Raw genomic sequence first — 14968 nt, 5'->3', positions numbered from 1 at the left:
GCTGTTAGCATTCTATGATTCAATGAAATACACACACACACACACAAACACACACCACTTCCAGTTCCTGGTTTGCAGTGAGGTATTTCCTCTTCCTCAGCTCTGCAAGGACACTGAACAGTGCAGAGAGCAAACTGGCAGGACAAGGATCTGGCCTGTCTGAGTGATCGCTGAGCCTGTCGAAAGACTTATTACAGAAAGCTTATTATGGATCTAGTGATTTGGACTTTGGCAATGATGTTGGCTCTTGTGGTCGGCTTGTTTGTGCTGCTGGTTTCCGGGGTAGTTTACACTGTATTCACCGACTCAGTTCTGCCGGAAGGTATCCAGGGGCCAGGCAAACTCAGGCTCATCTATGGGATCCAAGTGGCGATAGGCACTTTGGTAAGAAACGCTGCCAGAGTTTGAAAACATTGGAAACTACAAGGGAGCTGGTTAGTGATACAAAGCGTGCCTAGCACAGCCGATTAATCATTCATTTCTTTTGAGGGAACAAGTGCGTTTCATCTAGTCTAGGCTGTTAAAGGCAAATGCCACTCTAGGATTTAAAGGCTAACTTTCCTGACTGCCCACTCCCAATGCAGATCCTCAGTTGCTGGGAATACACACTCGGTTGTATCTTGCTTTAGTAGGTTCTCTCACAGTGTGTGCCGTTAGTTAGAATTTAACCTCCGCCCTTCAGACCAAAACAGTTAGTTCCCTAATTTCTGATAACAGTGTGATGAGAGCAACCAGGCAAGAGTGGGTGGGACCAATGGTCTGCCTCCTTACCTAACGAGATTTCAGAATTGAGAAACAGACAGACTACGAATGAGTATGAATTTGAGTCAATTGATCAAAGAGAAGGAAAGAAAGTTTGGATTTAGAGAGAGAGAGAGAAAGAGAAAAAAGTTAAAAAAAAATTGAAGTTTCTAAAATCTCCAACCACAATTCACAACCTGAAGGAATGAGATTTAACACTTTCAATTGTTCCCATTCTGGGCCAGAGAGCTTGATTGGCACTATGTTAACAAGTAATATGGTGTTAAAAAGGCATGCTCTTAATTATATTTCCATTGAGAGTTTAATGGGCAATTAATGTGCAAATCTAGCAAGTTCTTTAAAATAACAGGGAAGCCAATGGCTGCTGGTGTGAAGTAAATAGCAGAGTGAGGTAAATTGACCAGCAAATTCTGAAGATTCTCAACCCATGTTTCATCTGCTCTTCCACTGAACCTGCTGCCCAATCTGCACATTAATAAGGTGTGCACTGTTATTTTTTCAGCAAGTTGCAGCCTATTGTAAATCACATGCACAGTTTTTGACGTGCTCCCAATGGGTGAGGCTCTGAGCAGGGAGCATGCAATTAGAAATCTTATCCATTAAAATCACTATTTACTGACCAGGCCTGGAGACACCACCTGCCTCCGCACTGCCACCCCCCCCACCCCTCACCCCGCCCCCCCTCTCCCTCTCCCCACCCCCCCCCCCCACCCCCCAACACCACAGTTTTCTTCTCTTGTGCAACCAGACCAAAGCTCTTGAGCACCTTGCATATAAATTAGGAGCAGGAGTAGCTCGGGCCTACTCCACCATTCAATAAGATCATGGCGGATCTGACTGTAACCTCAACCCCACATTCCCACCTTCCCCCAATAGCCTTTCATCCCCTTTCTTATTAAGAATCTATCTAGCTCTGCCTTAAGAATATTCAAAGACTCTGCTTCCACCGCCTTTTAAGGAAGAGAGTTACAAAGATGCACTACCCTCTGAGAGAAAAAAAAATTCTCCTGAGCCCCGTCCTAAATGGGTGACTCCTTACTCTGAGATTATGCTCTTAGTGGCCCTTAGTTCTAGATTCTTCCACAAGAGGAAACATCTACTCCCCATCGACCCAGTCAAAACCCCTCAGGGTCTTATATGTTTCAATCAAGTCTCCTTTTACTCTTCTCCAGCGCAAACAAACCTAGCCTGCCCAACCTTTCCACATAAGATAACCCGCCCAATCCCAATATTAGTTTAGTAAACCCCAGAACTGCTTCCAACTCATTAACATCCTTCCTTAAATAAGGAGATCAGTATTGTACACAGTACACCAGATGATGTCTCACCAGTGCCCTGTACAGCTGAAGGATAATCTTCCTACTTTTGTATTCAATTCCCCTCACAATAAACGACAACATTCTATTAGCTTTTCAAATTACTTGCTGTACCTGCTTATTGGCCTTTTGTAATTCACACACCTAGAACACCTAAGTCCCTCTGCATCTCTGAGCTCTGCAATCTCTCAATATCACCATTTAGATAGCATGCTTCTTTTTTATTTTTCCTGCCAAAATGGACAATTTCATACTTTCCCACATCATACTCCATTTGCTCACTTAACCTATCCATATCCCTTTGTAGCCTCCTTGTGTCCTCTTCACATCTTAATATCTTACCTATCTTTGTGTCATCCGCAAATTTAGCAACCATATCTTTGGTCCCTTCATCCAAGTCATTTATATAAATTGTAGAAGGCCCCAGCACTGATCCCTGTGGCACACCACTCATTACACCTTGCCAACCAGAAAATAACCTTCGACTCCCTTGTTAGTCAGGAATATATCTATCTCTGCTTTAAAGTGATTCAATGACCCTGCCTCCACTGCTCTCTGGGGAATTAAGTTCCAAAGACCTGCTTGCCAAACAGTCAGTGAGTGCCAGCAAGCTATCCGACTGTGGAGGCCATCACATGGGAATCTGATCCTCTCCTTCACACGTGCAGTTTCCAGAAGGGGTTTGGAGCCAGAACTCTCTCTGATTGATTTTTTTTCCTCCTTCCAAACCCAGAGACTTTGACGCAAATTGTCATTGTTTAACAACTAAGATTACTTAAATCAACACAGACTGCGTGTCAGAACAGGGACACTGTGACCTCTGCAGTCTAATTCCAAATCAGGCATGCCTATACTCACTGAACTACCAGGAGAATTGCTGTAGTTATTCCCTTTCATGAGATTCACTGTTTTGATGTGATGCATTTAATTCATTAAAGGCGCAAATGCCCTCTCACCCCCACAGGTCTCTATTAGCCAACTGTTACCCCCCTCAGTTCTCCAACACCCTGAGCCTTGACCTTCAGTCAGAAGGAGAAGTAAAGGTTTCACTCTAAGCTGTTATGAGTTAGTTCAAGGTCACGGTACAATAGGAGCGTTTTTTTTCAGCAGAGATAGGACAGGTCAACCGAACCAAAGTCAAATATGCCTGAGAGCTCAGTCAATGGGGAGAGCAGTGAAGTGCTTCGTCCCACAATAGTGCCTGTACTCCTGAAACGCAATGAAAATGGAGAAATGTCTGTTCTCCTTTCGAATCCCTCCCCACCCCCTGGCCTGCCCTTTACTCCACATTGGTACCGAGAGTAGACCAAAGGAATCTTGCCCATTGTGCAGAGCTACGGTTGCCAACCCTCCAGGACTGGCCTGGAGCCTCCAGGAATTGAAGATCAATCTCCAGGTCACTGCTGTGTGCAACCCTGGAGAAAAATCATCGGGTCATTAAAATAAGATTTTTTTTGTCGTTTTCTTTGAACATTTCTCTTGATCAGATATAAAAGTATTGAAAATGGGGTGTGGGGGGGTGGGGAGGGGTGGGTGAAGGATGTTTGGCTGACAGTCAAGCATCATCCAATTGGGTAATGAGTCTTATTGCTTTCCAATTGGCGTAGGAAGGCAGTACATCACAAGGATGAAAGCAAAATACTGCGGATGCTGGAAATTTTAAACAAAGACAAAAATTGCTGGAAAAGGTCTGACAGCATCTGTGGGAAGGAAGACAGAGTTAACGTTTTGAGTCTGTATGACTCTTCATCAGAACAAGGATGGATGTGTTGGCTGAATAACGGCCAGGATTTTCCCCTCGGCGATTTGGGGGCGGGGCCCGCTCGCCGAGGGGAAAATGACGCGGGATGACGTCGGGAGGAACTCCCGGTCCCTTTAAATCTTTAGGAAGGCGGACGGACAGCGAAATCAGCTGTCTGCCCGCCGACCTGTCAATGGCCAATTGAGGCCATTGACAGGCTAATTAACATTATTAAAGACCCTGCCCGTCCAAGCTTAAGGCTGGCGGGCAGGCCAGGAGTCCCCGCGGACTGCAGATTATTCATGAAACTTCATCCACTGGCGGGATGAGGTTTCATGTCCGTTTTTTAAAAATGCAATAAACTTTATGTGTTTCTTATTAACATGTCCCATCTTGTGTGACATTGTCACATGAGGGGGACATGTTAATAATTTTAATATTTCTCTATTTTTTGACTTTTCTTACCTGTCAGTATTCTCCCTGAGACAGGACTTTGCCTCAGGGAGCAGTGCGCTCTTTTGTGCACGTGTGAAAGAGCGCACTTTGACAGTTGGGGATCCCCTCCCCCGGAACAGGAAGTCCATTGCGCTTCCCATCGGGCAGGCCGCTGGGCGGGCCTTAATTGGCCCGCCCACTCAAAATGGCGGCCGGCCCCATTTTGGTGGCAGAGTTCAGCTGCCTGCCCGTCCACCAAGGGCAAAATTCTGCCCAATGGCTGGAGTGTGAGGGAAAGTCATGTGATGAAACCTCCAGGAATATATTTAATCACAGTTGGCAACCCTACATGGAGTATTGGTTAGGTCCTCAGTAGGATATAAAAACAGAAAATGCTGGAAAAACTCAGCAGGTCTGGCAGCATCTGTGGAGACAGAAACAGAGTTAACGTTTTAAGTCCTTTTAAGTCATTTTAAGAGCTTTGTCTCTCCGCAGTTACTGCCAGAAAGGCTGCTTTTTTCCAGCATTTTCTGTTTTTATTTCAGATTTCCAGCATGCGCAGTATTTTGCTTTTATCCTCAATAGAGTGTTTGCTGCACTACACAAGAGGATAACTGAACTGGAGAAAGTGCAGAGGAAAACTTCCATGACGATGGAGGGATAAGAGAACCTATCATTTGAAGATAGGCTCATGGCAATGGGGTTCTCCTCACCAGAGAGGGGATGAAAGGATAGGAATGAACCAATCAAATGAATAAAACTCAGGGGTCGGTGGGGGGGGGGGGAAGAGCCTCATCTCGGGATATTTGAATCATCACAAGACAGCAGAAGGTGAGGGGGCAGGAAAACAAAAGGAGAATGGGTAGATTTAGTGAGGACCCTCTGAGATTTTCCTGACAGAGTGGTGGATTACTGCAATAGCTTATTGAGGAAGATTAGAGGGGCAATGATCTTAGATCTCTTCGGGATCAAATTCAAGTCCCTTGAAGGAAAACACATTAAATCAGGGCACAAGGCGGTTGGCGAGGTATACTGGCAGTCTCCTCCAGCCTTGAAAATTCTTTGTTTCTAAATGATGCGGCTGAAAAATAATAACTTTTTGTGGTTAATGAATTTTTCCCTCCACTTTATTCCCCTTCACTCTGAGGCATTGTTGGGAGGAGTGGCAATGATTCCTGCATGGAAGAGGACCAAAGCCACTGTTTATACCTTGGTATCTCACCCAAGTGGTCATTCCAGCGAGGCTGGACAGTGAGTGCCAACAGGCTATTTGACCTCAGGGTGCTTCATCACCAGCCACAAGCAGCTAATGTAGTGACTGGACGGTGCCTGTGCATGGATATCAGGTCAGGACAGCTTCCACAATCGAATAAAGTGTGGTAGGGTGAGATGCCACGGGATGCCCAGTGCCTGGTAGACCTGTATCCCCGGAGTGAGTCAGCTTCATCAGGAGAGGAGAGGAGAGAGGGAAAAGGGAATATGGCTGTCGTGGATATTTTACTTTCTGTGTGCTTCTTCTCAAACTGCTTCATTTCTGTTTCAATTCTCCTCCTGAGATTCAAGTCCCTCCATGACCTCTGTCCTCCCTATCTCTGCAGCCTCTGCCAGCCCTACGGCCCTCCAAGAACTGAGCTCCTCCAACTCTGGCCTCTTGTCCATCTCTCATTCCTCTCACTCCAACACTGGCAGCCCGGCCTTCAGCCACCTACGTTCTAAGCTCTGGAATTCCCTCCCTAAACCTCTTCACCTCCTTTAAGACGCTCCTTAAATCCTACCTCTGTGACCAAGCTTCTGGTCACCTGTCCTACAATGTCCGTCTTTGGCTCAGTGACAATTTATGTCTGCCGATCGCTCCCGTGGATGTTTTACTATGTTAAAGGCGCTATATAAATGCAAGTTTTGGATATATTTTAACCCCCTCTCCCCCTCACCCTTTCCATCCAGGGAAACATCGCACAGAACCTGGGTCTTGGAACGCAGATCACTTTCGTTCGCTACCTGCGCTCAAAAGCACTCAGGACAAAACGCAAGGAAGATGCTGGGCTGATCACCCAGGACGTGCAATTTGACGGTGTCCCCGTGAGGGTTTACCAACCATGGTCAGCGGCTGCAGGAAAAAGACGAGGGATCCTGTTCTTTCATGGTGGCGGATGGGTGTTTGGCACTATAAGTGAGTGTCAGAGACATGCTCCCTGATAACCCGGACTCCATCTCCCTGGATAGGAGACATTAAACAGAGGCCCTGTCTGCTTTCAGGTGGATATAGAGTGTTCAAGGAAGAGCAGAGGATGTCTCCTGGGGTTCCTGGAAAATATTCATCTCTCAACCAACACCTAAGACAGATTATCTGTTCATGGCCACATTGTTGATATGGGGAACTCCACTTTGTGCACAGTATGGTCCCACAGCTCAAAAGTCCTTCATTGTTGTAAAGCTGGGTGGGATATTGTGAGGGTATGAATGGTGCTATATAAATGCAAGTATTTTCTTGTTTTTATCAAAACACCCAGGGGGAGTTTAACCTCCAGGCTGTTTGACTGAGGGCCTTTTCAGCCAAACCTCAACCAGCAACCACACTCAAACTTGTTCTAAGGAATCAGTAACAGTCAGGAGTGTATTGATTCCTCCTCTCCCTGGCACTAGCTATTTGTAGCACCCTAGGTCATTGTCCAGGCTTAGGTCAGTTAGCAGCACAGGCTGGGGACCGGACCTTGGACCGTCTGGTTTGCAGCCTCCGTGCTATCAGCCAGTGCAAATATTGATGAAATCTGAGGAGTGCAAACCACAGGCCAAGGTCAGCAAGTCCAGGCAATTAGCTCCCAAAGCTCAGGCAACATGATCCAATTTAGATTTATATTCACTGGCTGGCTTGAGTTGACCTTTGCAAGATGTTTGCAGAGAGCTGTTCTTAGTGCTGTCGATTATTCCTATATCAGGAAGATCCACGGTATATTAACAGAACAGAGGTTTAAACTTGATGAGGCTGCAATAGATCCCATGCAGCCCATGAAGACAGTAAACATGGGCACTGCTGTACCGAGGTCCGTCTGCCAACTGTGTTCACCCCCAAACTCAAGACAAAAGAATCATGAGAGAGTCTCATTGGGGAAGAGCTACTGAGATGGCTTCCTGTTGCCCTCCTCACGGGTTTTATTGTTAGAGTACCATCTCCTCGCTGGCAGAAACCAAGGGTAAAGTGTCCCACTTCCCTTTTGTGATAAGGAGAGAATACCAAAACCCATTGGGCACAAGCAACTCCCACTGGCTGTCAACCCAGTGCAGACAGAGTTTCATTCCATGTCTATGTTACTTCAAATAATTGTGTGTTGAGGAAGAATGAGTCTGAAGCTGGCCTGTACCTTAAAACAAGTTCATTTCCAAGGCAGCAAAGTAAAGTCACAGACTCTCCCAGTTCCTTCCAGACACCCTGAGTGGACTGGTTTATCTACTCCTGCAATGATTCCCTAATCCTTTCCCAAATGGGCTTAATTACCAACTTAAAGCATGAATTCTATTGCAGTACATTTTCAACATTAACAATCTAACCTGTGCTTGTAACTGCTCTGGGAGTGTTTGATGGGACAGCGCAGAGGGAGCTTTACTCCATATCTAACCTGTGATGTGCCTGCTCTGGGAGTGTTTGATGGGGCAGTGTAGAGGAAGCTCTGTTCTGTATCTAACTCATACTGTACCTGCGCTGAGATTACTTGATGCTGATACTGGAAGCCTGAAATGTCACATCCTCCATTCCCCAGCATTTACATTTCTCATCCTGACAACACAAAATGAATTCCTAGTAACTAATGTGTCTTCTCTCCTTAGATGACTATGAACATTTGTGCCGGTACATCGCCAAGGAAACAGGCTCGGTTGTGGTATCTGTGGAGTGAGTATCTGCCGCCTGCTTGCACAGAGGAAATGGTTCTTCATAAAACTGGCAAATTCTTAATATTGGGCTGATCTCAATCTTTTTAAAAGCAGTACTGCTTTGGGCCATGTGATGCACAGAGAGGAGCCTAATTCTTCCTCTCCAATCAATATCTCATTCAGGAGTGAAAGGGATGCTTTTGTTTTCTGTCTAATCTTTCCCTTGCTTGGCTCGATAAAATTTTAACACATGCCAGGTACATGCCTAAATAGTCTCTCATTTTATCTTGAATTGGGGATTCTACAGGTTTGCCCATTAGGCTAACAGGTCAATTCATACCTGGGTTTATCCTCCCCCCTGCCCAGCTCCTCAAACAGAGGTTAAATATCGGCTCCTCTGCAATCCCGCAACTTGAGGAAGATCGAAATATTGTGGCCAGATTCCATGCTTTCTCCTCTCTGACTTCCTTCAAAAGCCCAGGGTTCAGCCATCAGGAAGGACCCGCTGACTTATCCACCTCGAGCTCAGCTAATTATTTTTGAGATCCAAGTCCTTTTCTACAGTTAGTCTGAACAATTGTCCCATGTCCAACATTTACATTTCCACCATCATTTGTTAAAAAAGACTTAAGTCAAAAAAATATTTATTCAATATCTCCATCATACCTTTATCCTCTACCAATCCATTGCTTGCTTTCTCTCTGAGGTATCCTATCCGCTCCTGAAAATTCTTTTATTTGTGATAACATTCCTTCTAAAAGACCTGCTTTCCTTTTCATAGCCCTCCTGATCTCCCTTTACGCATCTCCCACACACCCCACCCCCCACCCCCACACCCCCACACCCCCCGACCTCTTCAACGACATTTGCTACATTCTGGATTTGTAATCCACAGGCCCAGGCTAATGCCCTGGGACACGGGTTCAAATCCCACCATAGCAGCTGATAGAATTTAAATTCACATTAATAAATAAAAATCTGGAATAATAAAGCTGGCCTCAGTAATGGTGACCACAAAACTATCATCGATTGTTGTAAAAACCCATCTGGTTCACTAACGTCCTTTAGGGAAGGAAATCTTCCATCCTTACCTGGTCCGCCCTACATGTGACTCCAGACCCACAGCAATGTGGCTGACTCTTTACTGCCCTCTGAAATGGCCTAGCAAGCCACTCAGTTCAAGGGCAATTAGGGGTGGGTGACAAATGCTAGCCTTGTCAGTAATGCCCACATCCCATGAAAGAATACATTTTTTAAAATGTTGATGACTATATACTGTAGTGTGAGGTCTAATTTTATCTCATGCCCCAATTTGTACATTTTTACTCTCTCTCTTTATAGAGATTGGTCAACAACTCCATTATATTGTTGTGTTAAGCTACTACCAGGATGGTAGAAGGCCCAAACTAGATGGACTGTGGTCTTGTCTAGCAATTCCAATCTTCCTATGTTATCCATGGAGCTCTAGTCTTGTCGCACCCAGTTTAGTGTTATGTTTATCTTATATGCTAACTGCCTGATATTTGCAGATTTCACGCTGTTGCTCCATTATCCTGTTTGCTAACATTTTTGCCCCAGTTACTTTGGGTCAAATCCCTCATCGCCTTGAACTTTGTCCTTTTCTGCTCCCAAAGGCTCACCTTCCACTATTTTTATTACTTCTTTTTATTTCTTACTTTTGCTCCGAATTGTTTCATACCCTTTATTTCCCAATTGTTCCCCCATCAGTTAACTCGCCCCATTTCATTCCCTAGGACTAAAGCAAATCTTCTGTCCTCGCAGCTTTACGAAATCGCTAGGAGAAGTGCGTTTCCACACATCTCTTGGTCCAGAGCATTCTATTCCTCCTATTCTTAGTAACACTTATCTGGTGGGAGGTTTTGCTCTAAACATTTTGTTAATTGTGATGTTTGATCACTGTTCTGCCTGATCCGGGTCAATCATACAGGGCCTACTCACACACTGGGGCATGTGGATCCAGTTTACTGTTGTAAAAGGCTGGGCTGGCTTTTCTGAGGATGAGTGATTCCGGCCTCTTCTCTCCCAGTCATTCCCTGCCATTCACTCTTGCCTTCTCCTGCCTTATGTACTTTGCTTTAGTCCTTGCTGATTCTGCATCCCATCCATCATGATTCCACTACACAGTACTTACAACACAGAAACAGGCCCTTCCGCCCAGCAGGTCCATTCCAGTCTCCATGCTCCCCGTGGGCCTCCTTCCACCTTACTTAATTTCCATCAACATGTTTTTCCATTCCTTTCGACCTCACACACTTATCTAGCTCCCCCTTAAATGTATCTATGCTCTTCACCTCAACCGCTCCATGTGATAGCAAGCTCCACGTCCTCATGCCTCTAAAAGGCTTCCCCTGAATTCCTCCACTAGGGCCAGTTTATGTGTTGTCTGATTAGGCCCATAGCCTCCCTGGGCCTCGTCCACCTCATTCCTCATGTTATACGAACATACGAATTAGGAACGGGAGGAGGCCACTCGGCCCCTCCAGTCTGCTCCACCATTCAATGAGATCATGGCTGATCTGATTGTAACCCCTCACATTCCTGCCTACCTCCGATAACCCCCCTATTAATCAAGAATCTACATAACCTCCCTACTTTTGTAATCAATTCCCCTCACAATAAAGTAGTCACCTGAGGAGCCTTGTTTCCACATGGGGCTCTTTCTCCATCAGTCAGATTTCCTGCCATTCAACTCAATCTTCCTCTCCTTCATTTCATGTCCACTCTGATTCCCGAGTGAATCTCCCTCTTTCCCCCTTGTGAGTTCGTCAAATGTCTTTCTCCTCAGATCTCTCTGCAAAATGCCTGCTCTCTTATGAACAATGTCCTTCCCATTCTCAACCTCACCTTAGTGACTTCTTGTCCCTCCTTGGAGATGCCCTCACAGCTGCATGTCCCAGCACCTCACTATGGAAATGGTGTGGCTAATCCTCAGTCTTCGCCTTAGATGATCCTCATACTCTTCAGGTATATTGTCCACATTCAAAGACATCATAGCCACCTTCTCAACCTCCCCTTTGAGACTCTCATTGTTCACCCTTCACCTTTCTTAGCTAAATCTTTGAATGTTGATTCTCAATCTCTGCATTTAAAAGCCCCCTAGAGTCTCCAAACTGGAGATGGACTCCCTCTTCCCCTCTCCAACACACACACACACACACACACACACACACACACACACAGCTTGCTGTCTACCTTTCATCTCTCTACTCTTGAAAACCTCCAGCCCTTCAGATCTGATGACTATGCAGCGTCCCCCTCCCTGCACCCGCACCACCCCCCACCACTATTTCCCTGGTACAAAAGCCACTTGTGTGAACTGAAGTCCATAGGTCAGAGGTCAGAGGCGACATGGCATCTGACTGCCAAATCTGGCTTGACCACCTCAAGCAGTACAGGCTTTTTCTTCAACCTTGCTGGTGCCCTGCCCTGTGGATCTCCCTAACCAAAGTTGCTAATAAGACTAACCCTATTTGATCTAATTTTTTTCCTATTGGTTTATCCAGGTACCGCCTTGCACCTGAGCACAGGTACCCTACTCAGTTTGAGGACTGCCTAAATGCCACGCTGCACTTCCTCAAGACTGCAGAAGATTACGGAGTCGACAGCTCCAGGATTGTTGTGAGTGGGGACAGCTCTGGGGGCAACTTGACTGCAGCCGTATGTCTGAGGATCACTGCCATGGAAGAGAGCTCGGATTTGCCAGCTCTCTGCGCCCAGGTCCTGATCTACCCAGCCCTCCAAATGGTCGACTTCAACCTCCCCTCCTATCAGCAAAACCAATATGTGCCCCTCCTGTTTCGAACACGCATGGTCTTCTTCTTTCTGCAGTATCTGAATGGGGACATGTCACTGGGGGAGGATGTACTGTCAGGCCAGCACCTACCAGTGGAAATCAAAAATAACTACAGGAGGTGGCTAAAGGCAGACTTGATCCCCAGCGAGTTTCAGGTCAGAGGTCACAAGCCCAACCTTGTCCTAACACATGATGATGATGTTTATGATCTTGTTAAGCCCACCTTAGAGCCGACCTTCTCCCCTCTCCTTGCCAATGATGCTGCCATTGAGAGATTGCCGCCAGCCTATATTTTGACCTGCGAGTTTGACGTGCTTCGGGATGATGGCCTGCTGTTCAAAAAGAGGCTAGAAGACAAAGGTGTTCCAGTAACCTGGTACCATGTTCAAGATGGTTTCCATGGGATAATCAGCTTCTTCAATAATGGTTACCTGACCTTCCCATCAGGGAAACAGGCTGTTGATAACATTGTCTCCTTCCTTAAAGACATATAGTGAATGTTTGCTGTACTCATTGTAGGCACAGGATCAATATCTTGCTCAAGGTATTGGAGACCATAGAACCATGCACAATGGAGGTAATTATATAAACTGTGCCATGATGAGTTGGGATGCACATGCACAACATACACTCCTGTTTCTGTACATACCCATTATCCCCATTCCTGCCTTCTGCCATTTCTGTGAGCATTCATTTTTGTGGGGACACATACTGAATGATTTCTGGAAGTCCATAAATACCATTTATAGACACTCTTTGTCAATCTACCCTATTAGTAAGCACCTCAAAAAATTCAGTTAACTTAGTTACCTCTAATGAAGCCATGCTAACTCTCTCTATCAGTTCATGTTGGATTAAGTGCTCAGTCAATCTGCCCTTAGTGACAGATTCTAGCAGCTTCTCTAAAACTGATAGGACTGCGGTTACCTCTACCACACTTCTTAAATAATGGAATGACATTAGCAATTTTTGAATCTACAGAATAGGAGAAAAATATCTATTACCAACAGCACCAACCCGGCAATTCTGTAGGGGGCAGATTGCAAAAGTTGAGATTACACTGCAGAGGCATTTTCCCAACTTCCCACTCCGAACCTTGCCACAGGGAGAATAAACCAGGAATTGGAATGCACATCATGCACAATTTCCAGCCAATAATTTGCATGGTCAGGAGATCATGAGCAGCAGGGACCAAATCTCCGACATGCACTCCCAGTAGATAAGGCTCCCTTACTGGAAGGAAAAACAGAATATGATCCCTTATATTTACAATGAAGAGGCACCTCAAGCGACACTGTTACACAGAGAGTACTGGGTGGACATGAGCGATTATTAGCACTACTATCACCTCCTCAAGTGATTCAGATGCTGAGAGCTATGAAGCTACTTCTTTCCATGTATTTATATTTCTTCTAAAAATAACTTTCCTCTCCAGTGTTTCTCCCCTCTTCTCAGGCTTGAGCATCTGCGATGCCCCATGCAGTTGCATAGCATAATGATATATTTCTGTCCAGCTTGCCAGATGAAGAATAGACATAAAGATAGCAATTATGCTATGTGACATTACGTGCTCATCCTATCTGGTCAATGCTTGAGAGAGCCAGTAAAGGAAAGGTTGCTGTGCTCCATCTCAATCATAATACTTGGCTGTTTAAACCAGTCTGGATTATAATGTGAGTAGATTTCATTGTTTGACTTTTTCTTTTTTCCTGATTGATTGTTTAATTAAAAAACCTTTGATTATTGAAGAGTCTCGTTGTGGGTTGGTACATTGCTAGTCAGAAGTTCTGCTCTGATGGTGCAGCGGGACTTCCATCTGTGTGTCTGGCCCTACACTGATTCCAGTTTCTGTCAACCGCACTATCTGAGCATTAAGAAGGTAAAGAAATTGTGAGATCTGGAGCAACTGAAAGGATATGGCTGCCATCCTGGCAGACAGAAGTGTGGTGTCTGCACAATCTGATGGGTGAGGGGCAGAGCATGCACTGGGAGTGCGCCAGTGTTAAGAAATGAAGGTCTTATCAGCACTCACTGTTGCTCAGGAAGTTATGACAAAAAACTGACATATGGCTCAGTCATGACTTCCTCATTTGAATATGCACCCCATAATTGGTCTAGCATTTCCAGCCAAAGTGATGTCACAAGGTTCAGATTGCAGTGCAAATTCTCCACGCCAGTTCATGTAACTCCAGAAAATTGGCACAATTCAGACACATAATGTTGTAGCAATTTGGGATTCAGGGTTGGCTTGCAGGTTCCATTGACTGGACTCAAAGTGGCACTGTCGGAGACAGGCCAATGTGTTACCACATGCCCCCTGGGTGAGGTGGGGGTGGGGGGGGTGGGGGATGAGGAGGAAGGTGGGTGGATTGTATCTGAGAGAATGAGATAAAGTAACTAATTGGATGAAAGAAACCGGATTTTGACTATAAAAGAAAAACTTGATGTTGAACCTTTCATATCTCAAAGTGCTTTCCAGCCAATCAAGTTCTACTTCTGAGTTACTGTTCAAAAAGTGGAATATGTGGCAGCCAATATGCGATTACGAGGTCCCAGAAGGAGCACTGTGACAATGACCAGTTTTTGTGATGTTGATTGAGGAAACGTATTGACAGGACACTAGGGATAACTCTCCCGCCCTTCTTCAAAATAGTGACAAAGGATCTTTCATATCCACCTGAGTGAGCAAATAGGGTTTACTGTCTCATCCAAAAGACAGCACCTCCAACAATACAGCACTCCCTGCACTGGAGTGTCAGCCTCGATTAAATGCTTGAGTCTCTGGAGTGTGGTTTGAACACAAAGTCAGAGGCATGAGTATCACAACTGAGTGAAATCTGATACTCAGAAAAGTCTAGCCTGATAATATAGATGCTTTCCCTGTGCAATCTTAATCTGCTTGGCTTTTTGAAACCTGAAATAAACATTTTTTTTCCTGATTTGTGCTTAATTGTTAATTTACAGTTTATATCAGAATATTTAAACCGTCAAAGGCATACAGCCATTAATCACAATCACTACCACCCTCTCAAC

General features: G+C 45.3%; 1 protein-coding gene across 1 annotated transcript; it reads left to right on the top strand.

The window, feature by feature from the left end:
• The first annotated feature begins 81 nt into the window (after positions 1-81).
• aadacl4 (arylacetamide deacetylase-like 4) lies at positions 82-13683 on the top strand. The gene is made up of 4 exons (XM_078558169.1): positions 82-384; positions 6199-6424; positions 8077-8140; positions 11646-13683. Exons 1-4 carry the CDS (start codon positions 208-210, stop codon positions 12427-12429), a joined length of 1251 nt encoding a protein of 416 aa, XP_078414295.1. The 5' UTR covers positions 82-207; the 3' UTR covers positions 12430-13683.
• Positions 13684-14968: the final 1285 nt, after the last annotated feature.

Source organism: Cetorhinus maximus, chromosome 15, assembly GCF_964194155.1.
Source record: "Cetorhinus maximus chromosome 15, sCetMax3.hap1.1, whole genome shotgun sequence".
Lineage (NCBI taxonomy): Eukaryota > Metazoa > Chordata > Chondrichthyes > Lamniformes > Cetorhinidae > Cetorhinus > Cetorhinus maximus.
The sequence above is the reverse complement of the archived record's forward strand: the minus strand, read 5'-3'. Positions and strand labels throughout refer to the sequence as shown.

Bases quoted from the DNA above. Each gene is read 5' to 3' on its own strand.
- aadacl4 (XM_078558169.1), top strand. From the start codon at position 208: ATGGATCTAGTGATTTGGACTTTGGCAATGATGTTGGCTCTTGTGGTC. The intron at 385-6,198 runs GTAAGAAACGCT...CTTTCCATCCAG, and splicing joins AAGTGGCGATAGGCACTTTG to GGAAACATCGCACAGAACCT. The intron at 8,141-11,645 runs GTGAGTATCTGC...TGGTTTATCCAG, and splicing joins TCGGTTGTGGTATCTGTGGA to GTACCGCCTTGCACCTGAGC.